General features: G+C 48.8%; 2 protein-coding genes across 4 annotated transcripts in view; one reads left to right on the top strand and one right to left on the bottom strand.

Annotated features, from left to right (window-relative positions):
- Positions 1-238: 238 nt before the first annotated feature.
- On the bottom strand, positions 239-5,497 carry Samd10 (sterile alpha motif domain containing 10). 2 transcript variants are annotated; one of them, XM_047540419.1, is made up of 5 exons: positions 5,214-5,497; positions 2,615-2,796; positions 2,360-2,531; positions 1,793-1,893; positions 239-1,607 (listed from the first exon to the last, which is right to left on the bottom strand). In XM_047540419.1, the coding sequence occupies exons 1-5, from the start codon at positions 5,302-5,304 to the stop codon at positions 975-977; spliced, it is 1,179 nt and encodes a 392-aa protein (XP_047396375.1). In that variant the 5' UTR covers positions 5,305-5,497; the 3' UTR covers positions 239-974. The 2 variants fall into 2 exon arrangements, with proteins under 2 accessions (XP_047396375.1, XP_047396376.1); XM_047540420.1 differs by having other exon boundaries at positions 1,436-1,607; positions 1,753-1,893.
- Positions 5,498-6,711: 1,214 nt separating this feature from the next.
- Prpf6 (pre-mRNA processing factor 6) overlaps positions 6,712-27,084 on the top strand; it is a 47,148-nt gene continuing 26,775 nt past the window's right edge. Inside the window, exons 1-9 of one of the 2 annotated variants that reach the window (XR_007107086.1) lie at positions 6,712-7,152; positions 8,685-8,853; positions 9,860-9,978; positions 12,646-12,724; positions 13,827-14,003; positions 14,215-14,370; positions 16,515-16,609; positions 17,008-17,164; positions 18,200-18,362. Coding sequence is in view for 1 of the 2 variants with exons in the window: in XM_047540027.1 (XP_047395983.1) it covers positions 7,082-7,152; positions 8,685-8,853; positions 9,860-9,978; positions 12,646-12,724; positions 13,827-14,003; positions 14,215-14,370; positions 16,515-16,609; positions 17,008-17,164; positions 18,200-18,362 (1,186 nt within the window). In the remaining variant the exon portion in view is untranslated. The remainder of the gene's footprint in view (positions 7,153-8,684; positions 8,854-9,859; positions 9,979-12,645; positions 12,725-13,826; positions 14,004-14,214; positions 14,371-16,514; positions 16,610-17,007; positions 17,165-18,199; positions 18,363-27,084) is intronic. The other variant, XM_047540027.1, reaches the window with a different exon arrangement.

The following is a 27,084-nucleotide window of genomic DNA, read 5'->3' as shown; positions in this document are numbered from 1 at the left end:
TCTTTTCTTGCAGAAGCCCCAGGAACCTCACACACCATGTGTCTGGCTGTTGCTCTGAGCGTGTCAGGGGTCTTGTGTCCATCTCTGGGTGCCATTCACCAAGTGTGTCTACCTGATGCCTCTTGTCCCAGAAGTCCTGGGTTGTTGGGCACCCCCTCCAGGAAGGGACACCACTGCCCTCTGGTGGTCCTGGAGCCAGGCTGTTGGGTTGGACACTCCTTCCTCCCAGACCTCGCTGTTGGCACTTGAGAACAGGTTTATTTCTGATTTTTTGTCAGAATATAAAAAAGTGAATGAAAAACAAGGAAGACAGTACAGGAGCACAGGGTGGGCCAGACAGGAGGGGAAAGGCAGAGATGGGCCTTCTGGCTGAAGGCCTATAGCACAAGGTTTTGGGGGATGCTCAGGGCAGCCAGACATGACAAGGGGGCTCCCTGTGAGTGCAGACGCATGGGATGGGAGGCACCAGACCAGTTGCCCAAATTCACTCAGGACCTGCAGTGACCAACCCTGAGTCCTGAGGCCAGCTCAGGTCACAGAGAGAGGACTGGAGACAGCCTCAACTGTCCCTGAGATTTTCAGAGTCCCCGGGGGCGTGGGAAGAGGCAGAGGAGCAAGAGGGTGTGGGCTGCCAGGGCCGCCCTCACTGTCCCTCTGCCGGGCAGCACCAGCCCCAGACCACCCAGGGAGGGGTTGCTCAGGCGTCTGGTGGCAGAGGTGGGACGCAGTCCTCAGGATAGTCTCTTCTATGAATCCAGGTTTTCTTGGGAAAGCAGTAAGTGCGATGATCTCTTGAAGGTGCTCTCCAAGTGCAAGTACACAGCGAAGATGCTGGAAAACCAGACTTTCCCAAAGGTAGGCCCAGAGCACCACTGAATCCAGCAGGCTCAGGGTGTGGAGTTGCCTGCACAGGGCTGCTGTCCTCACTGTGCTGTTGCTGTCTCTGGGGCTGGGACATCCAGGGCCTCTCAGCCTCAGTCCTCACAAATAGATGCAGGTACAGTCAGGGTGGCTACAGAATTAGCAAGGTGCTCCACATGGATCCCTGCCTGGCTGTGCTGATGACTGTTACTCTGGACATGGGTTGTGTCTACTGGGTCCTGGCGGGGGCAGGGGGAAAACACAGGCCAAAGGGAGCCAAGGCAGTTTGTCCCACTGTGTGGCTGGCCTGGTAATTCTGTGAGGATGCAGAACTGGACAAGTGAGCAGAGAGATGCATGACTCAGGCAAAGGAGGATGGTCACATAGTAAAGGGAACATAAATAAACAGACTCCCTGGGAGTCTGGGGGTCATTTGAACCCCACTCTGGCTCCAGGTAGCTGCCCCACATGTTCCAGCAGCGCCAGGGGATGGGCTTATGTCCCAGGAGGAGGGGCCACAGATAAGCAGCCCAGGCCAGGCCACGGCCTGACTGTGGAATCACAGGTGCCTGAAGGTGGTGGTCCTGCCTGTCCACTAGGCTGGACTTGGCCACCATGGTATCCTGTGGGGTCCGAGAGGGTACGTGGGGCCAGCTTGTCTTCATTCTTGGCCGTGGCCTGTGGTCACAGTGCTGGGGTCTGGGGTTCAAGCCTTGGCAGCGGCTAGGATATATTTCCAAAGGAAGCTGTAGGATGCATGGAAGTAAGGGAGGGGCAGGTCCCTGCCCCATCCCAGGATGGTCCTTACTGGGGCTCCCAGGCACCCTCCAGCAGCAAGCCACTTACCTGCACCCTCAGTGCCCATCCCCCATGCTGGCTCCTCCCACTGACCTTGGCTGAGCAGCTGCAGGCTCCGGCCCTCTTCTCGCACCTGTAGGCGGAGCACCTGCTGCAGCACCTCTTGCCTCTGGGCCTCCTGCACCAGCCCCATCCTCTGTAGCTTCTCTGCATTTAGCCGCAGTAGGGCTCTGCCTAGGAGAGAGAAGAGGGCCCAGCAGAGGCCATCAGAGGCTGAGGCAGGAGGATCACAAGTTCCAGGCCAGCCTGGGCAATTTAGCAAGATTTTGTCTCAAAATAAAAAATAAAAAGGGCTGGGGATGTAGCTCAGTGGGGGGGGCATCTTTGGGTTCAATTCCCAGTACCCCCCCCAACACACACAAAGAATAAAAGGAAAAGAACAAAAGAAGGGGCACAGGGAGTCTCAGAGAAAGATTCAGAGAGACTTGGAGGGAGAGGCAGAGGGAAAATCATGATAAGCAGATGGAGGCCAAGTAGAAGGTGCCAGATGAAGACAGTGCAGAGGGGGGGGACAAGGACCCCAGGAAAGGCTACCTCAGGGGGCACCTACAGGTGGAGACACAAATGCAGAGTGGAGGCACTTGGTAGGGGCGGAGGCTCTCTGGCATCCAGCCCCTGCCCTGACCAGGTCCAACCGTACCAGTGATGGCGTGCTGGGAGAAGGCCTCCACGTAGACGAGGTAGTTGTGGGGACAGTGTTTCTTCAGCCACTTGCAGACGTCCTGCTGGCTCCAGAGGACCACAGGCCGTGTCAGGCCACCCAGTGAGGGGCTTGTGTGGTACAGGCCATAGTGGTCAGAGTACAGCCGGCCCTGCAGGGGAGGCGGGTGGCAGATAAAGGGAGAGTGGCAAAGCAGGGAAGGCAGGGGCTGAGGTGGGTGGGATGGGTGGATACCTGTGGAGTCTCTGTCCCAGGCTGCTGCAGGAGTTTGATTGGCCTGTTGCTGGAAGCCCTCTGGCTACGGGAGTCATGCCATGTGAGGCTGGTGCCTGGTGTTCGAGGCAGGTGGCAGGGGATGCTCTCGGCTGACACGGTGTGCTCCAGGAGAGTCCGGCAGAAGCTGAAGTGGGCAGTGGCTGTGTGCAAGGGTGCCTGGTCAGAGTGATCAGGAGCAGGACCAAAGTCTCCTTTCACCAAAAGCCAGCTCCTTGCCTAGCCTATTTCTCCTCTACTGATGAGGAAGTCAGTTCTTCAAGGAGGACATGTCAAGTCCTCAAAGGCAGAAGAAAATGTGCAAGAGCTGGTTGTAAGGATTCCCCTCCCTAACCCCAAGATGCAGAGCTGGAAACATCTCTTCCCTTGCAAGCCTGCAGCCTGAACACCAACAGGCAGGATGGGTTCTGCTAGATTGGAAGACATGACTCCCAGGGAGCCTGAGACATTGAAAGGAGCAGACTTGGATGTCTGACGAATAAATGACAAGCCCCTAGTGGATGGCAAGCCAAAAAGACATAAGCGTCACGAGAATGCTGCACCAAGGAGATAAGACACCATCTGGACCAGAATTGGAAACAAGCCAAGAAAAAGGGTATATAAACTCCCCTCTCAGCTCCTCGCCTCAGCCCAGATCTCCTGACGAATCCACGCCAGCCAGGTTTGCGAGCCCCACGGATCATCCAACCGTCAAGACTGCGGAGACTCCGCTGCTCTGGCGGCTTCACGACAGTGGAGCCTGCCCATCCTCGATTCCCAGACCATCAGCCAGAGGGAGTTCCGAGACCAGCCGTCGTCTTCTCTCCGACTAAGATAACGTCGCATTCCGGGTCATCAAAACCGACAAGGCAGAGAGGACTTTGGACTATTTGATTGAGGTGTGTTTATTTGCCATTCGATTTGATTGATGTGTGATATTAGAAAGATTAAGGTTTGTGTTATCCCGAGTGTATCAAATAAAGCCAATTTGTTTGGAACCAAATTCTAGTCACTCGCCTCTCTGTCACTCACAACAGACATATAACCAGGTGAGGGGCTGTCCTAGGACCATCCTGACCTTATGCACACAAGCCTCACACACACATCACACTAGACGCGCATACACACAGAACACATCTTTGAGGAAAAATCCTGGCTCCTGGGTTCTTAGAGAATTTACTTCTTCTGTGGTGGAGAAGTCTGGCTGAGGTTCCTGCCTGCCCATCAACACTGAAGGCACCCAGTTTATACAGCCATACCTGGCATTTGAGGCTTGGCTTCTGCCTGGCTGAGCTCACCAACTATGACTCATGGACAAAAAGGCCTGAACTGGGAAAGCTGGTAACTGGAACTCCCAAACACACACAGGTTTTCCAGCTCTGCTGCTTCCACAGGGCCCAACCAGGACAACAGTGTGACTGGCAGGTGCTCACCAAAAATGGCTGGTCAGCACAGCTGCATGGGGCCCTCTTCCCACACCAACTTTGTCACACCCTGTTTACTGTTGCGACCATCTCTGGGGTCACTGCTGACAGAAGTCTGGGAAGGGTGACTGGTCTTGGTAGGACCTCTCCCACTGGGGGTGGGATCCCTACCCTAAGGCTTGCCCAGGTCTTGGTGCACATGAGGGACCCCATAAATGTTGTGAATGGTGTCTTAGGGAGGGGATAAAGGAAGGTGGGCACAGATTCTCCTAAGTCTCTACAACAACCAGGCACCGGGTGGGCAGGCAGGATGAGATTCCCATGACCCACCCATGGTGGTGGCATGAGATCCTCTTTCCCGGACAGCCATCCCTTCCACACTGGTTTGGTGGTGTCTAGGAGGTATAAGTAATGAGGGTACCCATTCTACTCCCCACACTCCCAGCTCGGTAGGACTACTGAGGCTTAGTTTCCTCCTCCCCCATTTTTGCAACTTTGAACTGAACTCTTGGTGACTCTAAATTTGAGGTCTAAGGTCAGACAAAGGGTGTGTGGCTACTGCCCTGAAGTGACTTCTAATACTGTGGAGAAAGACTGATTCTGAACCTGCACCTTCCAGGAGGCAGGCACGGTTGACTCGGGTCTCCTAAGGGCCTTTGCCCTGGAGCAAGAGCAGCTCCGGAGAACCAGTCCGACACTTCTGCCCCTGCTGCACCTGCCAGGCCAGTGGGGCCCCGCCCATTTCCTGCAGGCAGTACTTAAGAATGGGTCCCTTCCTGTCCCAACGTCAGAATTCCAAAGGGAAATCTGGGGTTATGACCCCGACCCCTTGTCGGCCCCACTGCCAGGGGGAGGGTTTTCTCTGCCTTCGGACGAAAAAGGTGACCCCACTGTGCCGCCAGCATGGACACAGAAGCCCTGGGCCGTCATCCCCGACCCCAAGTCAAAGTCGCGCTGATCCCCAAGGCCTGAGGTTGACCAACCCGTCCCCCATGGCGCAGGACAAAGGCCACCGGACCCCGTTAGGCCAGGACGCCCCCCGCAGTTATCGATGCTTTAAGTCCTCAGGGTCTAGCCCCCCACCCCCACCCCCTTGCCTCTTGGTCCCCTATACCCCAGCCCGCGACATTCCTGTGTCCCAGTCCAGCCCCGCTCACCGTCCACATCCCGGCGCTCCCCTAAGCCCGCGCGCACAGCCCCGGCGCGGCCTCGCGGGGGGCTCAGCTTGGACCTCAGCTCGGTGAACATGGGGCCCGCGGGTGCCGGGCCCGCGCACACGCCCCTCACTGAGTGCAGGGCGGCCAGTGTGGCCCGCGGGCAACGCGCGTCACCGTCCCGCCCCGCCTGCGCCGGTCCCGCGCCCGAGCCGGTCCCGGCGGCCGGCGAGTCTGCGCGGCGAGGCACCTGCCGCCGAGCCCTGTGCGCCGGGCGCGCTCCGGGAGCCCGGAGGTGTGTCGGTGGCGCGCGGGCTGCTCTTGCGGAGGGTGTCCGCCAGGGCAAAAGGCTCCGGTCCGCACCTGGGCACAGACCACCTGCTGAAGGTCCTCTGAGGCAGGGAAGCGAAGATCTGTGGGTTCCCCATGTGTTGGGGAATGCAGGTCCCGTACCCACTCCTGGGGTTTTCTACCCACGGAGATCCTGGCCAAGGTGGGACCAACACTTCCCGCTCTCCCATCTCGTGAATTAGTCCTCCCCCACCACCCCGCACCAACTGGGGATTGAACTCAGGGTCTTTGCCCATGCTAGACAACCTCCCTGCCACTGAATTACACCCCCAGCCCTTTTAATACTTCTATAATTTTGCATTTGGACTGGGGATGTAGCTCAGGGGTTCAGGATGTCCTTGGAACTGGTGATCCTCCTACTTCAGCCTCTTGAGTAGCTCGAATTACAAGGCGTGCTTACCTCCGCTCTAGGCTACTGACTTTCTTTAGCGGGGCACACTTTTGATCCCTGAGGTCTCTCCTTCAAATGGGTTCCTGCTTCCCTGGTTTCCTGGAAAAGCCAGCTTGACCCTCAATCTCACCGCATCTGTGGACTCCCTTGTGACTCTTCCCTTCCCTGTGTAACAAGCCCCTGAATCTGGCTTCGTGCTCAATAGCCGAAAATGGGGTTGGCTGGAGAGGGTGGAGAGGAGCTCCAAGGACTTGTGAGAGGCAGGGCTGAAGTATTTGCTCCAGGACCCCACTGAGAAGGGCTGAGTGTGACAGTGTGTTTGCCTGGTCCAGCGAAAGGCCAGGTTGCCACCGGCCGTTTTTGCCTGCTCTGCCCAAGAACGTGGTTGCGCTCCCTAGGTGTTGGTGGGGTTGGTGTCTCGTAGTAGGGGCAGAGTTGCACTTGGATAGGTAAAAATGTGTGCAGAGTACAGTGGGGCACGTCAATCCAAGGCAAGAGCACAGCGGAGTCCGCGCATGTTTGTAACGCCAGCCCACACACCGGGAAGGGTGCTTTCACTTGTTTTCCTCGGCCGTGCAGGAGCGCCGGTGCCCGAGTGGGGCCGGGGACTTGGGCGCAAAGCGCGCAGGGCAGCAGTCTGCACAGGGAGCACGCAAGCTGGCGCATGCGCAGTCCCCCAGCAGTTCCCACAACCAGACAGGTGCGAGCCGGCCTGTGAGGGGCAGGACGGCCCCAGGGACCCGCTCCGGTCCTGCACTCACAGGACGAGGGGCTCGTGGCCCGCTCGGAGCAGGCACGCCAGGCCGGGGGCTGGGCCCTCCGGTGTGTCGAGGCGGCGCGGACCGTTAGTTCTCGGAGCCGCCCACGCCGACACCGAGCCACAGGCCGGCGCTCGCGAGCCCGCGCCTGCCGCAGGCGCGCCCCGCCGCCGCGGCCGGAAGCGCTGCGGCCGGCACTTCCGCCCGAGAGCCCGGCGGGCGGTGCACGCGCTCTGCTTCCGGGGCGCCGGTGACGCGACGGCCGCGACGCTTCCTGCGGCGGCGCCCGAGACTACTTTGGTGTTTCGCTCCCGGAGTCCGCTTCCCTGCTCTGCGCCGCTGCGGGCGCCTCCGCTGCCGCCTCCGCTGCCATGAACAAGAAGAAGAAGCCGTTCCTGGGCATGCCCGCGCCCCTCGGCTACGTGCCGGGGCTGGGCCGGGGGTGAGGCCTGGGGCGGCGCGCGGGGCGCGGGATGGGGTCCCGGAGGAGGACGGTGCTGGCTGCCCGCGCCTCCCTGGACGCAGGACGCTAAGATGCAGCGAAAATAAGTAGGGTCGGCCGCCAGTCTGCATCCTGCTGGATGGTCTGGCTTAATCCGCGAAGGACGCAGACCTGGCCGGGAGCCCTGCCTGCCACCTAGGAGCTGTGACTCCTGGCCAGCGTTTTGGTGTCTACAATGAGCATTGGCTACACGCACGTCAACCGTGTGGAGATGAGGTTCTGATGTGAAGCAGGAGCAGGTTACCTCTTCCTTGCTTTGAGCATGACTGATCTTTCTCTCTAGTGTTGGTCACTTTAGGTTGCCTGTTCAGTCTCAGCCCCTGGGGGCAGGTGGGCTGGTGCCTGGGTGACCCATGCCTGCCTGACCGAGGACCGCCGTTAGTTGTTGGATGAATGAGCAGCACTTAGTGTCTACTTAGTTATCTGTAGCAAAACGTGGGTCTCATTTGGTAGTGGTATCAGAAACTGCAAGGGGCACACAGAACATAGATGTCTCATCATTTTCAGAGGACCAGCAGTGTACTAGAGGAGGTTTGATGCTTGTATAAATAAGCACATGAAGAGGAACAGATTTAGAACGTGGGGGTTCTAGAGATTAGAAAATACTCAGTGTGGAGTCTAGCATTTGAGTCACGTTCAGTAGGAAAGCTAGATTCGAAGGTATCAGATGTGGCGGGACTGGAAGAGAAACTGGCGTTGTGTGGGTGTAGGCAGTTAAGGAGGGGGGGAATGGAAGGATCAGAGGAAGACCAGGGGATAGCAAGGAGTCCAGAGTGAGTGGGATGATGCTGTAGGATGTTGGAGGGGCCATGTGGGCTTCAGAGAGTCAGTGGCACCAAAGAATGCCCTGGTCAGAACTGTGTTTTGGGGGCTGGGGAGATAGCTCAGTCGGTAGAGTGCTTGCCTTGCAAGCACAAGGCCCTGGGTTCGATCCCCAGCACCGCAAAAAAAAAAAAAAAAAAAAGAACTGTGTTTTGGGAAGAATCACCTGGCAGAGCAATGAGAAGATTAGGAGAAGGTATGGCCAGCTGGTTTGCCAGTTGTGGGAGTCATGATTTGGGGAGGGATGATTAGGAGGTAATATCAGTTGTACTTAGGGGGCAGGTGGGGTGGAAGAGGGAAGTGAAGATGATGTTTTGGTGCGTGGGTCTACACTGCTATTCACAGCAGAGACAGAGTAGCTGCAGAGTGCAGTGAGGGGCTTGGTTTGGTGTAACTGGATTGGGATGCTCAGGAGGCTGTTGGAAATGTGAGACTGGAACTTGGGAGGAATGAGATCTGAGGCATGGGCATTCACATGGAGGAGAAATGGACAAACCTTGGGTGGGTGGAAACATTTAGGCAAGCAGAGAAGATCAGTTGTGCTCAGAGAGCATGGTTTACTACCACCAGAATGTTTGGAGATAGAGGTGTTAGAAAAAGAGATGTTACTGTAGGGCCACTCAGGTAATGGGCATCTTGGCTTTCTGCAGTGCCACTGGCTTCACCACCCGGTCAGACATTGGACCAGCCCGCGATGCAAATGATCCTGTGGATGATCGCCATGCACCACCAGGCAAAAGAACAGTGGGGGACCAGATGAAGAAAAACCAGGCTGCTGATGACGATGACGAAGATCTGAACGATACCAACTATGATGAGGTGACTTGTGGGGCTTCTGTGACGCCTTCCACCAGTCAGAAGGGCTGACGGGCTTCCGTGATGAGGTGCTCGAGACACCTGAAGCTGTGTGAGGCAGGAACAGTAAAAATATCTTTAGAAGAGATGTACTTATAAATGTCTAAACGTCCCATTGGTACTTTGCACTACTGGTTATTAATGATGGTATTGGTGCTTACTTGTTCTGGCTGCAGTGCCTGCCCCTTAGCTCATGGTTCAGTTGAGGTTTTCTAGATAGCTTCTAACAGATGATGTCTTTCCACCTAGGAAAATAATTTTTACAAAACTTTTATTTTGAAATCAATCTTTTCCTTTCTTTTCTTTCTTCTTCCTTTCCTTCTTTTCCTTCCTTCCCTCTCTCCCTCCCTTCTGAATCCAGGGGTGCTCCACCACTAAGCTACATTCCTAGCCCTTTTTATTTGTTTGAGACAAGGTCTTACTAAGTTGTAGAGGCTGGCCTTAAACTTGTGATCCTCCTGCCTTAGCTTCTTGTGTCACTGGGATTATAGGAGCGCACTACTGTGCTTAGAAATAATTTAAAACTTGTGGTCCCTTAAACAGTACCAACAGAAGTTAAAAAAAAAAAAGGTTCCCCAAAACTCTTTACTAAGCTCCCTTACATGTTACATTCTCTTAATACAGCTATTGAAACTTGGATATTAATGTTGGTGCTATAGTGTTACTTCATCTACAGCTCCTGTTTGAATTGTTCAATGTTTCCATAAGTGTCCTTTTCCCGACATAGGACCTATTCCAGGATCCCCCATCACATTTTGTCTGTTTAGTCTCTTCCAGCTGGACCAACTCCTCTGTCTTTCACATCCTTGGCACTTGAAGAGTATTGATCAATTGGCTATAGACTGACCCTCAACTTGGGTTGGTCTGATAAAAAGCAGTTACCAAGTAATTTATATTTGGAAATGTCCTCTATGTTGGTGGGATTGTGCTCAAGGGAGCACTGACTCTAAATGTGTTGTTTGGTTCTCAGTTTAATGGCTATGCTGGGAGCCTCTTTTCCAGTGGGCCCTATGAGAAAGATGATGAGGAAGCGGATGCTATTTATGCAGCTCTGGATAAAAGGATGGATGAAAGAAGAAAAGAAAGAAGGTAAATTGATGCTGTGTTTATCTGGCTCGCAGAACAAGTTTTGCTCTGACTTTGGACTAAGAGAAGAATTATAGGATTAGTGTGTATCAGCTTAGCTTCAAGGCAGCGTGGGTCTTGGTCTGGGTCAGCAGGCTACAGTGGAGCTTAAGAACTCTGAAGCCTGAATACCCACAAATCAGAATTTGGGGCATTACTCTGACTAGATATCAGAGTTACCACCTTGAAACGGAGAGTGATATTGATTACTCTATTGTTAAATAATTTGAAAACAAATATGTGGATCTTATGGGTAGGTAGTTGTTGTGGTTTAGAAACTTGTTCCTCATGTCATTGTGAGGTATGGCTGTGGAGTTGGGGGTGGTTGAGCCAAGTTGGACTGGTGGGAGGTGCAGACTTTAGGAGGCCTATGAGAAGCAGGCTTTGGATAGAGGTCCCTGCTGTGACAATTCAGGTAAGCTATGTCCTTGGTACCTGTTAGAGGTGAGAGTTTCTCTGCAGGGCCCTGTGTTTTCTCTGCAGGGCTCTGAGGTGGGTGTTTTGCACCTCTGTTGTTGATGTTTCTTCAGTGTGCCAGTTGATGTGGCAGCTTTCTGAATCCCTTGTCCTTATTCTGGGAAATTTAGTGAAGTAAACAGAAGATGCTGCAATGTGTAATAAGTTATCATACTGCTTTGCAAGTTTCTAGTTTTTTTTTCTTTTTTTATAGAAAGTTACATTTTTACCTGGGTTTGGTGGTGCACACCAGTAATCCTAGGTGCATGGGAGGTTGAGGTAGGAGGATCATAAATTCAAGGTCATCCTGGGCCTTGAATGAGACCTTGTCTCAAAATAAAAAGGATTGGTGGTGTAACTCAGTAGTAGAGTGCTTGCCTAACTTGGGTTCAATACCTAGTACAAGGGTAGGGGAAAAAACCCCAAAATTTCTCATTATAGAGGATTAGAAAAATAAATATGGATAAGACTATAACATTTATTTATAAACCCAGAAAGTAACAGATAATACTTCTTTTTCTTCTTTCTATTGCTTTTTGTTTTGGGTGGTGCTGGGGATTAAACCCAGGGGTTTGCACATGCTGGTCAAGCACTCTGCCACTAAACTATATCCCTCACCTTTCTGTTGCTTTTCTCTCCCCGACCCAACCCTCCAATACTGGAGATGGAACCCAGGACATCACACTTGCAAGGCAGGTACTCTACTGCTGAGCCACATCCCCAGCACTTCTAAAATTTTTATTTTGAGATAGGGCCTTTCTAAGTTGTCTGGACTGGTCTTGAACTTGTAATCCTACTGCCTCAGCCTCCTGAGTAGCCCAGATTATAGGCTTCTGCCACTACATCCTGTTCCCTCAGTCCATTTATCAGGTTACATATAAATTCCTACCAATGGATATTTTCCTTTTTCTTTTTGGAGGAAAATTTAAATCTCATTGTTAAAAAGTTGTAGCTAGTTGGTTCACATCAACTGCTGGTAGATTTATTTGGTTGGTCTAAGCCTGGTTCTAAATGACCCATAGCCCTGTGTCCCTGAAAAAGTTACATGGATGATAATATGAGTCATCTGCCCTGGCATATGGGGTGAGAAGATGAGTGAGGGCTGTTTGTTAGAGGCAAGGGATTACTTGGAAGTGAGGGAAACAGTGATGGATAATTTGAGGGCTATATAGGGACCTAGGATGGCATTTCAGTTTTGCTTCTGAGTTGGATGTTCATAGGATGGCCTAAGGGATTTTGTGAATTTCGAAGCAGTGAATATACTAAGGTTCAAATGGAAGTATTTATTGACGGTTGCCCTCTTAAAATGGTTTGACTCATGATTTTCAGCTTTACAGATGGTATGAAAGCATTTTGCATTCCATATAAACTGCATTTTGAATTTTGACCTTTTCTAGAGTTAGTGATAGGTGGCAAGATATTTTCTTGAGATGCTGAGCAGCTCCTGGTCATCCACATAATCATAAGGAACTCTATTTGGCGATCTGCAGTGTATTTTGCTAAGCTCAGAGGTTCAGTAGGGTAGGGGTATTACACACACTTTTTTTTTTTTTTTTTTTTGCATAGACAGGTTTATTTAGGAAGGTCGGTACACATTCAAGGGAGAATGCGGGCTGTGTTGAGAGTGAGAAGCAGCCATTTACACTCTTTTCTTTTCGTGGTACTAGGGATTGAACGCAGGGCTGTGTGCATGCGAGGCAAGCACTCCACTAACTGAGCTATATCCCCAGCCCATATTACACTCATTTTTAACTTGGAATATTTTTAGCTTGTGATGGATTTATTGCTATAGTACCCCATTGTAACTCAAGAAGCATCTGTATATCAAAGTAAGATAATTTCTTTTCATTTTATTGAGTTTCTATTTTCATTTGGTAGATAGTTGATTATTAAATATATAAAGGTTTCCATAGTTATCTTAAAATACATTTGCTAAGCAGCTTAGTATGGAATTATTCTTTTTAAAAATTTTTTATAACTTTATTTATTCATTTTTTTCTTTTTACGAGATTCGAACCCAGTGCTTCACACGTGCTAGGCAAGTGCTGTACTACTGAACCACAACTGCATCCAGGAATTATTCTTTTTGGTGATTTAACTAGTATATATAACTAGCCCACTTCATTTTGAAATGGACACGATATTTCTAATGTAGGTACATGTTTTATTTCATAGAGAGCAAAGGGAGAAAGAAGAGATTGAGAAGTACCGAATGGAACGCCCTAAAATCCAGCAGCAATTTTCAGATCTCAAAGTAAGCAGATGGGATGGCATGCTGTTTCTTTCTTCTTCTTCTCTCTCTCTTTTTTTTTTTTTTTTTTTGTAGTGCTGGGAATTGAACCCAGGGTCTCATGCCTGATTTAGTTAAGCTCTCTGCCACAAAGCCACACCACACACTCCACCCCTTTTTTGGATACAGGGTTTCGCTATATTACCCAGGCTGGTCTCTTAAGACTCCTGGGTGCTGGGGCTTCAGAAGCCGTGTCTGACTGGTGTGTTTCTGATATACCTAACCTGAGCAGTGAGAACCAGTCTGCTTTGCTGTGGAGCTGATGAGATTTTAGTAACTGTGCTCTACTTAATTCAGAGGGGTAACTGCTTAGAAGGTTTGTGCTTTAGTATGTTTAATTATGTGTAGTTTAGAAAACAAAATACCTTTCTTTTGCCTACTGTGAAAGGTGGGACCAATGAACTTATTTTGATGTAATTTTTTTTTTTTTTGCGGTGCTGGGTATCGAACCCAGGGCCTTGTGCTTGCGAGGCGAGCATTCTACCAACTGAGCTATATCCCCAGCCCTTGATGTAATTTTAACTCCATTTGTACATAAGGTTTTCTAAACTATACTTGCTGGACTCCCCTCTGGCTCCCAGTATTGGGAATCAAACCCAGAGGTTTGATTTACATCAAAGAGGTTTGAGCTACATCCCCTTTCTTATTTTGAGGCAGGGTCTCACTAAGTTGTCCAGACTGGCCTGGAACTTTTTTTTTTTTTTTGGCGGTGCTGGAGATTGAACCCAGGGCCTTGTGCTTGCAAGGCAAGCACTCTATCAACTGAGCTATATCCCCAGCCGGCCTGGAACTTTTGATCCTTTTGCCTCAGCCTCCTCAGTTGCTGGCATTACAGGCATGCGCCACTGTGCCTGGCTTTCCTACTAGGCTTTGATAGAATAATTTACATTTTATTGAGATAGAGCAGATCCAGTAAGTGAATTTCTCTTAAGCATAGTAGAAGGTCATTTCTGCATCAGAGTCCTTTCTAAGGCCTGCTGCTCTGCAGGTTGTGAGAGGATAAGTGTAGCCCTGCCTGAGCCATGAACTCCTGTCAATGATTCTTGCTTTGGGACTGTGTTTCTAGAGGAAGCTGGCAGAGGTCACGGAGGAAGAGTGGCTAAGCATCCCAGAAGTTGGCGATGCAAGAAACAAACGCCAGCGGAATCCACGCTATGAGAAGCTGACCCCAGTTCCTGATAGTTTCTTTGCAAAACATTTACAGACTGGGGAAAACCATACTTCTGTGGATCCCCGGCAAACTGTGAGCACCTGAAAAGAAGGCAAATGGGGCTCTGGGGTCTGATTGGACAGGTCAGGCGGGAACAGTGGGTTGAGTGTGCCTGCAGCTTAGCAGTTGCGCTGTGGCCCAGTCTGTACTGTTGTACCTGACAGGTCACTGTAGGAATATTTCAAGGAAGATGAAGTTCTTTGACATGAAAGTACAAGCCAATGTTTTATTTTTTACCCTCCAGCAATTTGGAGGTCTGAACACACCGTACCCAGGTGGACTGAACACTCCGTATCCAGGTGGAATGACCCCAGGCCTGATGACTCCAGGCACAGGTGAGCTGGACATGAGGAAGATTGGCCAAGCAAGAAACACCCTGATGGACATGAGGCTGAGCCAGGTGAGTGACCCTTCAGTGTTCTCCTGTAGGTAGTTCTGAAAATCTTGTTGCCTGATTATAGAACTATTATGATTATTTTAACAACTCAACAAGGCTGGGCACAGTGGCGCATGCCAGTAATCTCAGCAACTTGGAAGGCTTAGACAAGGCAACTGCAAGTTCAAGGCCAACCTCAGCAACTTAGTGAGACCCTGTCTCAAAATGAAAAGGGCTGGGGATACAGCTCAATGGTAGGGCATTCCTGGGTTCAATTCCCAGTACCAAAAAGAAAAAAAAAAAGTGAAGATTCTTTGTTCTGTTACAGAAATGGTCAGGATTCTATGTTCAGGTAAGGACTGTGTACAACTATAGGCCAGGAAAGCACAGTGCACCTGGGGCCACAAGCAAAGGGCCAGCCCTGTGTGACATTGCTTACCATCTACTTCCACTCTGGACCCATTGGAGATGACGAAAGACATATTGTGACAAGCAATATGTCCTCTGTTGATAAAGCTTAATGCCTTTTTTCCCCTCTTTTTTCTGTGGTGCTGGGGACAAAACCCAGGACCTTGTGCATGGTAAGCAAGTGCTATACCACTGAACTACATCCTTAGCCCTTGTCTTTTTCTCTTTATTTAAAAATTAGATGGCCATGCGCAGTGGCGCTCACCTGTAATCCCAGGGACTTGGGAGGCTGAGACAGGAGGATTGTGGGTTCAAAGCCAGCCTCAGCAATGATGAGGTGCTAAGCAACTCAGTGAGACCCTGTCTCTAAATAAAATACAGAATAGGTCTGGGGATGTGACTCAGTGGTAAAGTGCCTTTGAATTCAATCCCCAGTACCAAAAAAAAATTAGATGTTTTATTTCTGTATCTTACTAAATCGCCATGTGGCTCTGTAAGTAAATGGGCACACAACTCTAGAGATAGGTTGCTGAACCTAGTACAGTAGGAAACCCTTTCTGGTTCTGAAATGCACATCAAAAACCATGAAGGGAATATTTCAGATTCGTATCTGGTGAAATTCAGAATTTTTGCATGATGGAAAACACTGTAAAGTCAACAGAAGACCCAGTAAACTGGGAGAAATAATCATGCACATGAAAATCAGTTACAGCTGGGTGTGGTGGCACATGCATGTAATCCCAGTGGTTTGGGAGGCTGAGGCAGGAGGATCACAACTTTTTTTTTTTTTTTTTTTTTTTTGGGTGCTGGGGATCGAACCCAGGGCCTTGTGCTTGCAAGGCAAGCACTCTACCGACTGAGCTATCTCCCCAGCCCTGGATCACAACTTCTAAACCAGCTTCAGCAACTTAGTGAGGCCCTAAGCAACTTAAAGAGATATTATATCTAAATAAAATATGAAAAGGGCTGGGGATGTGGCTCAATGGTTGAGTGCCCCTGGGTTCAATCCTCAGTACCAAGAACAAAAACAAAAACAAAACTTAAAAAAAAAAAAAAAGTTGCAGAGTGATGTGTATATTCTGTGTGTGTTTGGAGAATCACTTGTAGATGTATTCACAAACTCCAGAAAGTCCAAGCTGGGCCAGTGGCTCATACCTGTAATCCCAACAGCTCAGGAAGATCCCAGCAACCTTGGTAGGCTGAGATAGGATCGTGAGTGCAAGGGTAGCCTCAGCAATTTAGCGAGGTCCTCTGCAACTTAGGGAGGCCCCATACAACTTTGCAAGACCCTGTCTTGAAATAGAAAATTAAGAGCCTGGGGATGTGGCTCAGTGGTCAAGAGCCCCTGGGTTCAATTTTTGGTTCCAAAAACAGAACAAAACAAACCTTGGAATTACCAGTCTTACGATTTCTGGGTTTCACTCCTTCTCGGAAAGAGCGTTTTTGTTTTGTTCTTTTCTTTTTTAATGTCTACTTGGTAGGGTTTTATGGTGCTGGGGACCAAACCCAGGGCCTTGTGCATGCCAGGCAAGCTCTGTACCATTGAGTTGTAACCCCAACCCAGGATTGTGTTTTTTAATATGTCTTTTCCATATAGAAAAAATTCATCATCACAAACTCATCTGAATTAACGTTTTCCTCTTTGGGACTCCCCACTGGGTCAGGGCTTTGGGAAGGACTTGTTCTATGGGCCCTATGAGCACTTGTTCTGCATGGACCTGGTTGTGTCCAGCTGATTCTCTGCTTGTCCTGTCCTGCAGGTGTCTGACTCAGTGAGTGGACAGACTGTTGTGGACCCTAAAGGCTATCTGACAGATCTCAACTCCATGATTCCCACCCATGGTGGGGATATCAAGTGAGTGGTTTGCAGAGTTGGTGATTTAGGATGGGAACTCTGGTTGCCTAGAATGTTTTAGATTTTTATTTGGACAATATGCAGTCAAAATAGGGCATAGATGTTCTAAGAAATGAAGTTTGGTTTTCTTTTTAAAATATGTCCATATCCGTTTGTGCGTGTTAAATGTTTTATAAATAACATTCAAAGTCAGGGCCTGGGCTGAGCTAGAATGTGGTTTTTGGTGCTCAGAATTTATTTGCACTGGAGCTGCACAGGCTTGGAGTAGTGCTGTCAGGAGGTTTGGTTGCCTTGCATTGCTGAGTCAATGGTTAGTACATTCTGACATGGACACTTTCTTTCTGGTATTGGGTGCACCCCTGGCAATGTGGCCTAATTCTGTATTCTTGCTCTCAAAGTGATATCAAGAAGGCACGACTGCTCCTCAAGTCTGTCCGGGAGACAAACCCTCATCACCCACCAGCCTGGATTGCATCAGCCCGTCTAGAGGAAGTAACTGGGAAGCTACAAGTTGCTCGGAACCTCATCATGAAGGGAACAGAGATGTGCCCCAAGGTGAAGCCCATTGTAGGGTGTTTTCCTGGATGGCTACAAGATTGTGACCCCTGAGGGACCCTGTTTCTGTACCATGCAGGATACCTGTAGAAGTAGCTTGGAGCTGGCAAGTCCTTTTGCCTTTAAGTACCGCGGGTAAGGCAGCCTAGGGAAGGGTGGGCATCACTTGTTTCTACGTGGAGCTGGTCTGCTTTCCCTTTAATAGCAGGTAAGAGTGAAACGGCAGCTTTTCATGCCACATGACGTAAGAAACCTAAGAACTGATGCTAACCCTTAGGAGAATATTAAAATATTCCAGTGCTTTTTTTTTTTTTTCCCCCCAGTACTAGGGATTGAACCCAGGGGCACTTGACCACTGAGCCACATCCCCAGCTTCCCCCCCACCCCCTCTTTTTTTTTTTTTTGAATTTTTTAGTTGTAGGTGAACACAATATTTTTATGTGGTGTTGAGGAGCAAACCCAGGGCCTCACACAAGCTGGGTGAGTGTGCTACCACTGAGCCACAACCCTGAGACAGGGTCTCCCCGAGTTGCTTAGAGTCTTGCTAAGTTGCTAAGGCTGGCTTTGAAGTTGTGATCCTCCTGCCTCAGCCTGCTGAGCCACTGAGATTACAGGCATGAGCCTTTGCACCCAGCCAGTGCTTGTGTTTTTGAAGGTGGAACAATTAGAGAGGCTTAATAAGTTTTGTGAAGCCCTCTTGAGTGCCATGTACTTTGCTGTGTAGACTGGTAGTGAAAAGGCCTCAGGAGACTTACCCAGGAATCAGGCACAAATCAGAACTTCCCACCAGACACAGTCTCTGCTTTGTCTGTGGGTTAACCCTGCAGGGTAACTTGTACTCCTCTCAAGAAATGTTGTCACGTGTCTTTCATTAGACACGTGACAGCTGCTTTCTTTCTTGGTGTTTCAAGGAGAGGCCTGGGAAGTGTGTGTGACTGAGTCGACTGACTGATAGAATCCGGGCCCCAGAGTACCTGCTGCTCCCCTGTTGCTCCCAGTCTGCACATGCTCTCGCTATTCTTTTTTCTGCCTCAGAGTGAAGATGTCTGGCTAGAAGCAGCCAGGTTGCAGCCCGGGGACACAGCCAAGGCTGTGGTGGCCCAAGCCGTCCGCCATCTCCCACAATCGGTCAGGATCTACATCAGAGCTGCAGAGCTGGAAACAGACATTCGAGCAAAGAAGCGGGTTCTTCGGAAAGGTGAGCTTCCCTCGGGTAAGGGCAAAGCCTCCCTTGGAGGTCCCCTGGTCTCTGTACTTACAAGAGGTGTGGTCTCGTGGTCTGTCCAGTAGGGACTGGAAGTGCCCCTTCATGGTCTCTGTCCCCTATAGGTGGTGCCCCAATGGTCCCTATCCTGATGTAGGACGTGTCCCCATGGTCCCTCTCTCCTGCAGGAGGTATCCCTATGGTTTTCATCCCCTAATGGAGCTGTGTTTTCTTGACTCCTTGGCCCAGGGTTTTTTTTAAATTATTATTATTGTAAACAAATGGGATATATGTTGTTTCTCTATTTGTACATGGAGTCTAGGCATATGATTTGTGTAATCATAAATTTACATAGGGCAATGTTGTTTGATTCATTCTGTTATTTTTTTCCCTCCCCCCACCCCTCTTTTCCCTCTATACAGTCCTTCCTTCCTCCATTCTTACCACCCTCCTTATCCCTAACCCTAAACCTAACCCTAACCCTAACACTAACCCCTCCCACCCCCCATTATATGTCCTCATCCGCTTATCAGCGAGATCATTCGTCCTTTAGTTTTTTGAGATTGGCTTATCTCACTTAGCATGATATTCTCCAATTTCATCCATTTGCCTGCAAATACCATAATTTTATCATTCTTCTTGGCGGAGTAATATTTCATTGTATATATATGCCACAGTTTCTTTATCCATTCATCAACTGAAGGGCATCTAGGTTGGTTCCACAATCTGGCTATGGTGAATTGAGCAGCAATGAACATTGATGTGGCTGTATCTCTGTAGTATGCTGATTTTAAGTCCTTTGGGGATAGGCCAAGGAGTGGGTTAGCTGGGTCAAATGGTGGTTCCATTCCAAGCTTTCTGAGGAATCTCCATACTGCTTTCCAGAGTGACTGCACTAATTTGCAACCCCACCAGCAATGTATGAGTGTACCTTTTTCCCCACATCCTCGCCAACACCTATTGTTGCTTGTGTTCTTGATAATTGCCATTCTAATTGGGGTGAGATGAAATCTTAGGGTAGTTTTGATTTGCATTTCTCTTATTACTAGAGATGTTGAACATGTTTTCATGTATCTGTTGATTGCTTGTACATCTTCTGTGAAGTGTCTGTTCATATCCTTATCCCATTTGTTGATTGGGTTATTTGTATTCTTGGTGTAGAGTTTTTTGAGTTCTTTATATATTCTGGAAATTAGTGCTCTATCTGAAGTATGCGTGGCAAAGATTTTCTCCCACTCTGTAGGCTCTCTCTTCACATTACTGATAGTTTCCTTTGCTGAGAGAAGGCCCAGGATTTTTAATTTATTTTTATTTTATCTTTTTGGCTCATACTTGTGCTGAGAGTAAGGAGTTGGTGACATTTGCCAAGATTTTTCCTGATTGGGTTGCCTCTGCTCTTAGACCCTCCATAGGGGAGGGACACCAAGGTGTGAAGTGCCCACCCTGGCTGGAGACTTGGTTGAAACTCTTGGTTTTCTCCAGCGTGTAAGCTGGGCAGTCTGTCATCCAGATACGCTTTATCTTCCAAAAGAAACCTGTTCTGGGCCTCTGGAGGCTGGATGGGATGCCTGTAGGAAGGACTGTGCTGTTCTAGGCTGTTGGACAGTGGGAGAGTGCCTGTGGGTAGCATGCAGCTAGGTGTGAGTCTGAGTTGACTGGGTGGTCTACCCAAGTCTGCAGTGCTCCTTCCTGTGTGGACCAGGCTATGCCTCAGTCTCCTGCAAGGTGACCTTTGTCTGCAGTGTGCTGCTCATTACTGTGGAGATCATGAAAGGAGCTCTCTCGCTCCCTCCACCAGTGCTTTTCCCCCACAAGTTTTTATTGGTGTGTTATAGTGTGCATCATGATGAGATTTGTTGTTATGTATTCCCATGTGCACACCAGATGTCAGTATGATTTGGCCAGTATCATTCCCCAGCACTTGCCCCCTCCTCCCCTGGTTCCTCTCCTCTCCTGATCTCCCTTTGATTTTCATGAGATCTGCCCCCAACTTCTTTTCCATTTTCCTTTTAGCTTCCATATATCGGAGAAAGCATAGGACCCTTGAGCTTCTGAGTTTGACTTATTTTGCTTAACATAGTGGTCTCTAGTTCCAAACATTTTCCTGCAAATGACATAATTTCATTTTTCTTTATGGCTGAATAAAACTCCACTGTGTATGTGCTACATTTTCTTTATCCTTTCATCCAGTGATAAACACCTCGGCGGGTTCCATATTTTAACTATTGTGAATTGTGCTGCTATAAACATGGGTATGCATGTATTACTGTGGTACGATGACTTTAATTCAGGGTAAATACTGAGGAGTGATATAGCTGGGTCACGTGGTTGTTCCATGCCTAGTCTTTTGAGGAACCTCCATACTGATTTTCATAGTAGTTATACTAATTTACAATCCCACCAATGGTGTAAAAGTGTCCCCTTTTCTCAACATCCTCTCCAGCATTTATTATTGTTTGTATTCTTTTTTAAAATTTTTTAAATGTTTATTATTATTATTGTTGTTATTATTTTTGTTATATTTATTTATTTATTTATTTATTTTTGTGCCAGGGATTGAACCCAGGGGTGCTTAACCACTGGGCCACATCCCCAGCCCTTTTTTATATTTTATTTAGAGACAGGGTCTCACTGAGTTGCTAAGTATCTCGCTAAGTTGCTGAGGCTGGCTTTGAACTCTCAGTCCTCCTGCCTCAGCCTCCCTAGTTGGCTGGGATTTCAGGCATGTGCCACCATGCCCAGCTTATTATTTGTATTCATGGCTGCCATTCTGACTCGTGAGATGAAATCTCAGGGTAGTTTTGATATGCATTTCCCTAATTGCTAATGATGTTGAACATTTTTTCATATATTTGTTGGCCATTTGTATTTCTTTTGAGAAGAAAGAAATTTAATTCCTCTGCCCATTTATCAATTGGATTATTTGGTTATTATTATTTATTATTTATTTTGGTACTGGGAATTGAACTCAGGGCCACTCGATCACTGAGCCACATCCCCAGCCCTATTTTGTATTTTATTTAGACAAAGGGTCTCACTGAGTTGCTTAGCGCCTGGCTTTTGCTGAGACTGGCTTTGAGCTCAAGATCCTCCTGCCTCCGCCTCCTGAGCCTCTGAGATTACAGGTGTGCACCACCTGGCCCAGCTTCATGATTTGAATTTTTGATGTAAAGTTTTTTGGGTTTTTCATATATTCTAGATACTGATCCTGTCAGAACAGTAATTAGCAAAGATTATCCAATCTGTATGTTCTCTCTTCACATTCCTGTTTCTTTGTTGTGCAGAAACTTTGTAATTTGATGCCATCCCATTTACTAACTCCTGGCATTGTTTCCTGGGTCTTATTAAGAAAATCATTGTGACTGTGTGTTGGGAGTGTTAACCCTACATTTTCTTCTAAGAGTCACATAGTTTCTGGTTTGGTTTCAAGGTCTTTGATCTACATTGAGTTGGTTTTGTGCATTGTGAGTGAAAGGGGCTGTTTCATTCTTTTATATGTAGATAACAAGTTTTCCTAGTACCATTGATTAAAAGACTCTTTTCTCCAGTGTATGTTTTTGGTACCTTTATCAAGGATCAGATGATTGTATCTGTGGGTTTGTCTCTGTGTCTTCTGTTCTGTACCTCTTGACTGTGTGTACATTGTTATGCCAGAACCATGTGGTTCTTGTTACTGTAGCTCTGTAGTATAATTTGATCATTGCTTCTTTGGCCTGAATTTTCTTTGGCTACCTCCACCAGACCTAGTGATCCATGCTGCCTGCCTGCCTGCCTGTCTGCTTTCTTTCTTCCTTTCTGTACTAGGGAAACTTAGGACCTAATGCATGCCAGGCAAGTGTTCTACCATTGAGCTACAACCCCAGCCCTTTTATTTTGTATCAGGGTCATAGTAAGTTGCCCACACTGGCCTCAAACTTGCTGTCTTCGTGCCTTAACCTCCTGAGTAGCTGGGATTGCCACTATGCTGCTTGGAACAAATGCTGGTCAGAAGGCTGTTAGGCAGTAGATCTGTGCAGATGTCTTGTTCTGCCTGAATTTAGTCTAGGTGCAATTGGGTGTGTTTGTGGAAGCAAGGGGTATTTGGTGGGGTTTCTTGCTCTCCTTTTTCAGATGTGTGTTTGAAGGAGATCAGAGTTGCCTTAGGACCGTGTACTGTGATAGACCCTGCAGACAAGAGCTTTTGGATGGGACACCCCTTATCATATGCAGCTTTTGCCCTCTTACTGTCTGCTATATGTGACTCCTATTCCCTGGTTCTCCCTGAATGTGTGACTCATGTGTTCTACCATGTTTCCTGTTGGTTCTCATGGTCTAGTTTCTTGTGTGCAGTGCTTAAGGCCCATCTCATAATGAGGCCAGGAGCAGAAAGTTAGCACTGTCTTGGTTTATAGAAATCAACTTCTTGTCTGTTTCAGCCAGGAAAATAGTTCTTTGGTGAAAAGTACATTAAGTGCTGTATAATTAATGTAGTTTATTTAGGAAAACCCTACTGAAGTAATTTCCCCTGCTGCAGTCTGATGAGTGGTAATGCATGTGTTTGTGGTCATTCCCTGTTCACCACCAGATTGTCTGGTTTCATTTCTAGTTGGCTTCAGATCTGGAGGGGGAGTGCGTTCATGGAGATGGGCCCTGAGAAGGAGTGTTGGGGATTGTGGAGGGATTGCCTTTCTAGGGCCCTCTTGGACCTTGCAGGGAGGGGCCTCCTGGCTCTACTCACTTAGACAGATGCTGCACCAGAGTGAGGGAGCTTCAGATCACCACATAGGCCTGCTACTGCTCCCTGATCCTGGTCTTGGCTGGCCCCTTCCCTTGGAGAGTCCTTGGAAACAGCGTACTTTATCTGGGGTGCCTGCAGCAGAGCCCAGAGCTGCTGTGCTGAGTTGTTGGTGAGTTCTTAAGATAGGCACCACAGGACGAACCCAGCTGTAAAAAGGAGGCGATTGCCACTGCATAGTGCTTAGGACCCCACCAGCTTATGGGACTTGGCAGGCACATCTCTGTGAGCTCTGGGTTGCAGTTGGTGCAGCTGACACCCTAGTCGTTTATTTGAAGAACAAGTTTTAGTTACTAGTCTAAGAGGATGCTGAGTAACTTTGGGCGTGTGTGTGACTTCCAAGTTCAGTGTCTTCCATCTGTGAAAGGAGGGTTAGGATCAGGGGAGGTGCTGTGGCCTGTGAGTTCACTGGTCAGGTGGGTGTCCCGTGAGCAGAGTGCCCTGGAGGGGTCAGGCCATTGGGTGTCTCCCTTCACCTCCCTAAGACAAGGCCAGCCCTGGTGTGTGGAAAGCACTGTCTCTGCCAGTCAATGCAGGTGATGGAAGTGGGACCACGTGCTCAGGTCCACAAGGCAGGCAGCCTCTGGTGGCTGCACTGATGTGTCCTGAGAGTACAAGAACAGCACAACCCTCAGTGCACTGGATGTCCCCCTGTAGGGTCAGGTGGCCATGGGATGGGAGGTCCTGTTGGCTGCTGTGTGGTCATATCTTCATGTTTAGAATGCTTTCCCATTTCTGGCCCACTGGAGGTGTGTGGCTCCATCACTGGGCCGACTGCACTACAGTGCTTCCTGTGCTACTGCTGCTGCAGCAGGCTTCTGTGGGTGGGGTAGTCTTAGCTTGTAGAGATATTTAGCCCAGGAGCCCTGTGAAGAACTGAGTTGTTCAGCAGGCTCTTGTGGGCTGCTCTTGAACCCCTGATGAAAGGTGCTGGTTCTCGTAGAGGTTGGAGATGTGCGGCCCTGGGGTCATCAGGCCCCCTCTGGGTGAAGTCAGGGACTCCACAAGTTCAGTCCCACCAGGATGCCTGTTCTTGAGACATGGAATGGTGAAGTCTGGAGTCAGGAATGGTGACACTTGTGTGTATTTCCAGCAACTCGGGGGGCCGAGGCAGAAGGATGGCAAGTTTGAGGCTAGCCTGGGTAACTTAGTGAGATCCTGTGTTAAAATTAAAAGGGCTAGGGGTGTAACTCAGTGATAGAGTACTCCTAGGCTCAGTGCCCAGCTTCCCCTCCCACCCACACATGTGATGGGGAGAGGAAATTAGTATATAGACAATCCTCCCTTGCTGGAGAATCGTTCTGTGCCACCTGCTGGAGGCAGGACTTTCTTCTCCCACTGCTGTGATTAACTGAGTGCTGTGCTTATAGAGGTGACCCAGACTTTGCCTCCAAAGAGTCTGCATCTCTGCTGGTTTTGCCTGTTCTGACCATTGTAGTCCCATAACTTTTACACTTGGAAATGCTGAACCTGGACTCAGGACCTTCTAGGCTTTAGACATGGTCTTCCAGTGTGTGTTGGTATCTTGGTTTCACCTTGGGAATCAAGGAAGGTGCATGAAGAAACCAGAGAGACGGTGGAGCTGCAGGCATGTGCTCGGTTGGCACCTCCTGCTTTGGGACGAGGCTTCTGATGGCTGGTGCACAGGGTGGAAGTGGGATACAGGGCCTTGGGAGCTATGCAGGCAGCACTGTGCCTTTAAGACTGGTTTTCTGCTGTGTGACTGGTGTCTGTGCACAGGCACATGCTGCCTCCAATAGGGTTGGGGCCTGACTTTGGGGCGTTTTTCTCAGCCAGTGTTCCCACTGCTCGGGAGGATCGGCTGCCAGCCTGAACAGGAGGCTGTGCCCTACAGGAATCAATGTAGATCAGTCTTCTAATTGTCTCACACTCGATTTCACATCAGGGCTGTTTGGTACCATCGTGCCATGCAAAACCCCATAAACCTCAGGGTTTTTTTCTTTCTTAGTTCCCAAAGCTGCAAGTATGGGCCAAGGGAGGCAGGTGATTGAGCAGCCTCCAGTTATGGGTGGCATCATTCTGTGGCTCAGTCAGCTTAGCAATGCTGTCCCTGCCTTTGGTCTACCTCCTTTCCATTTTACCTAATGAGGCCACTGTCAGATCCACCTGATTTTGAGGCTTGGTCTGTAGGTAACACTTGAGTTCATGGTGAGAGTGTGTTGCGTGGTCACCTCATGCTCCTTAACCAGGTGATTGCTTCTGGCCAGGGCTGCTTCCCAGGGCACTTGACCACTGAGCCACATCCCCAGCCCTATTTTGTATTTTATTTGGGGACAAGGGTCTCCCTGAGCTGTTTAGCACCTTGCTAAGTTGCTGAGGCTGGCTTTGAACTCACAATCCTTCTGCCTCAGCCTCTTGAGCCACTGGGATTGCAGGTGTGTGCCACTGGGCCTGGCCTGTAATTTGCTTGTTGACACTGATTTCCAGTGTTCAGGAAGTGTGGACCTTGTGGTGTCACCTGCTGCTCTAGTCACTTGTCTCCCTGTGCAGCCATTATAGAGTAAACCCTAAGTTTTAGCATGTTCCCCTAAAAATATGAAGGCTCTTTTTACACTCAGAATACCATGCTACATCTGAAGTCATAACAACATCACAGATATAACTTATTGTCATGTCCAGTTTCCATAGTGCTCAACTTTTCTGCATGTCAACACATGCCACAGGCACTCACATGGTTGGTGTGAATCAGGACCGAGTGGCGTCTTTGACTGATGTGTCTTTTCTAGGTTGGTGGGTGGTTTTTCCTGTATATTCTGCTCACTGCAGCCATGAGGCTTAATGTGGGTCTGTCATTTCTTGAGTCTTCTTGAAATCAGGAGGTAAATCTGGAGGCTCTGCAGAATCAGGCTTGGTTGTTGTTTTTTTTTTTTTTTGGCAAGAAGTGTTGGTAACAGTGCATCAGGAAGCACAAAGGCCCTCTCCTATTGGCAGGTGAGATGGCCCAGTAGCTGAGTGTTCTTTCTGGAGCTCTTTGCAGCCTTTGGGCTCCTGCCTTGTGTAGCAGTTGACATGTGCTTGTGCCCATTAGGGTGTGTACAGTGGTGATATTACAGCTCTCCTACTGTTTTTGATTGTATTTTCAGAATTATTCTAAAGAGAACTTATATCAGTATTGCTTACTGAGTTTATTCAAGAAAAGAATAGGTGCCAGATTTGTTCTTTTTGTTTGCCAGCTTTCAGAATAACTAGTGGTTCTCCAAGATGACTGGGATATCTGTTCATTTACTAAAGATTTAAAATCAGGGTGTGTGTGTGTGTGTGTGTGTGTGTGTGTGTGTGTTTTGCTGGGAATAGAAGACAGGGCCTCATGTAATAGACAAATGCTCTGCCACTGAGCCACATCCTCAACTATTTTATTAATTTTGAGACAGGATCTCACTAACTTTCCCAGGCCAGTCATGAACTCAAGGTCCTTCTGCTCAGCCTTCTGAGCAGCTCAGACCTTAGGAGTGCAGTGGTGCCTAGATAATGGGCTTTTTTTTTTTTTTTTTTAGCATTGTTGCATTTCATGGGTCTGAGTAGCAGTTCAGTACTGCTCTGAGCTCTTGGGCGTTGCCTGTCATCTCGAGCATTTGAATACACTGCAGTTTTATAGTAGTCCCTCATCATGGTGTCACTTTTCCTGGCTTAAGTTACCCACATGGTCAACCGTGGCCCAAAAACATAAATAGAAAATTCCAGAAATAAGTAGTTCATTGGTTTTAAGTTGCTTTTAAGAGTGTGACATAATCGCATGCTTTCCTGCCTGGGACAGCATCCATCCTGTCCATCGCCCTAGCATGTATCCTGCCTGCCTGTTCGCTACTTAGTTGTCATCTCAGGAATCAGGGCCTGCTGCATATTGCAGGGCTTATTCCACGTGAGGTGTGGTGCTGTGATTTTGGACTGTGACTCCCATGCACACAGGGGTCAACTGTGTTC

This window comes from Sciurus carolinensis, chromosome 2 (genome assembly GCF_902686445.1).
Source record: "Sciurus carolinensis chromosome 2, mSciCar1.2, whole genome shotgun sequence".
Lineage (NCBI taxonomy): Eukaryota > Metazoa > Chordata > Mammalia > Rodentia > Sciuridae > Sciurus > Sciurus carolinensis.
The sequence above is the reverse complement of the archived record's forward strand: the minus strand, read 5'-3'. Positions and strand labels throughout refer to the sequence as shown.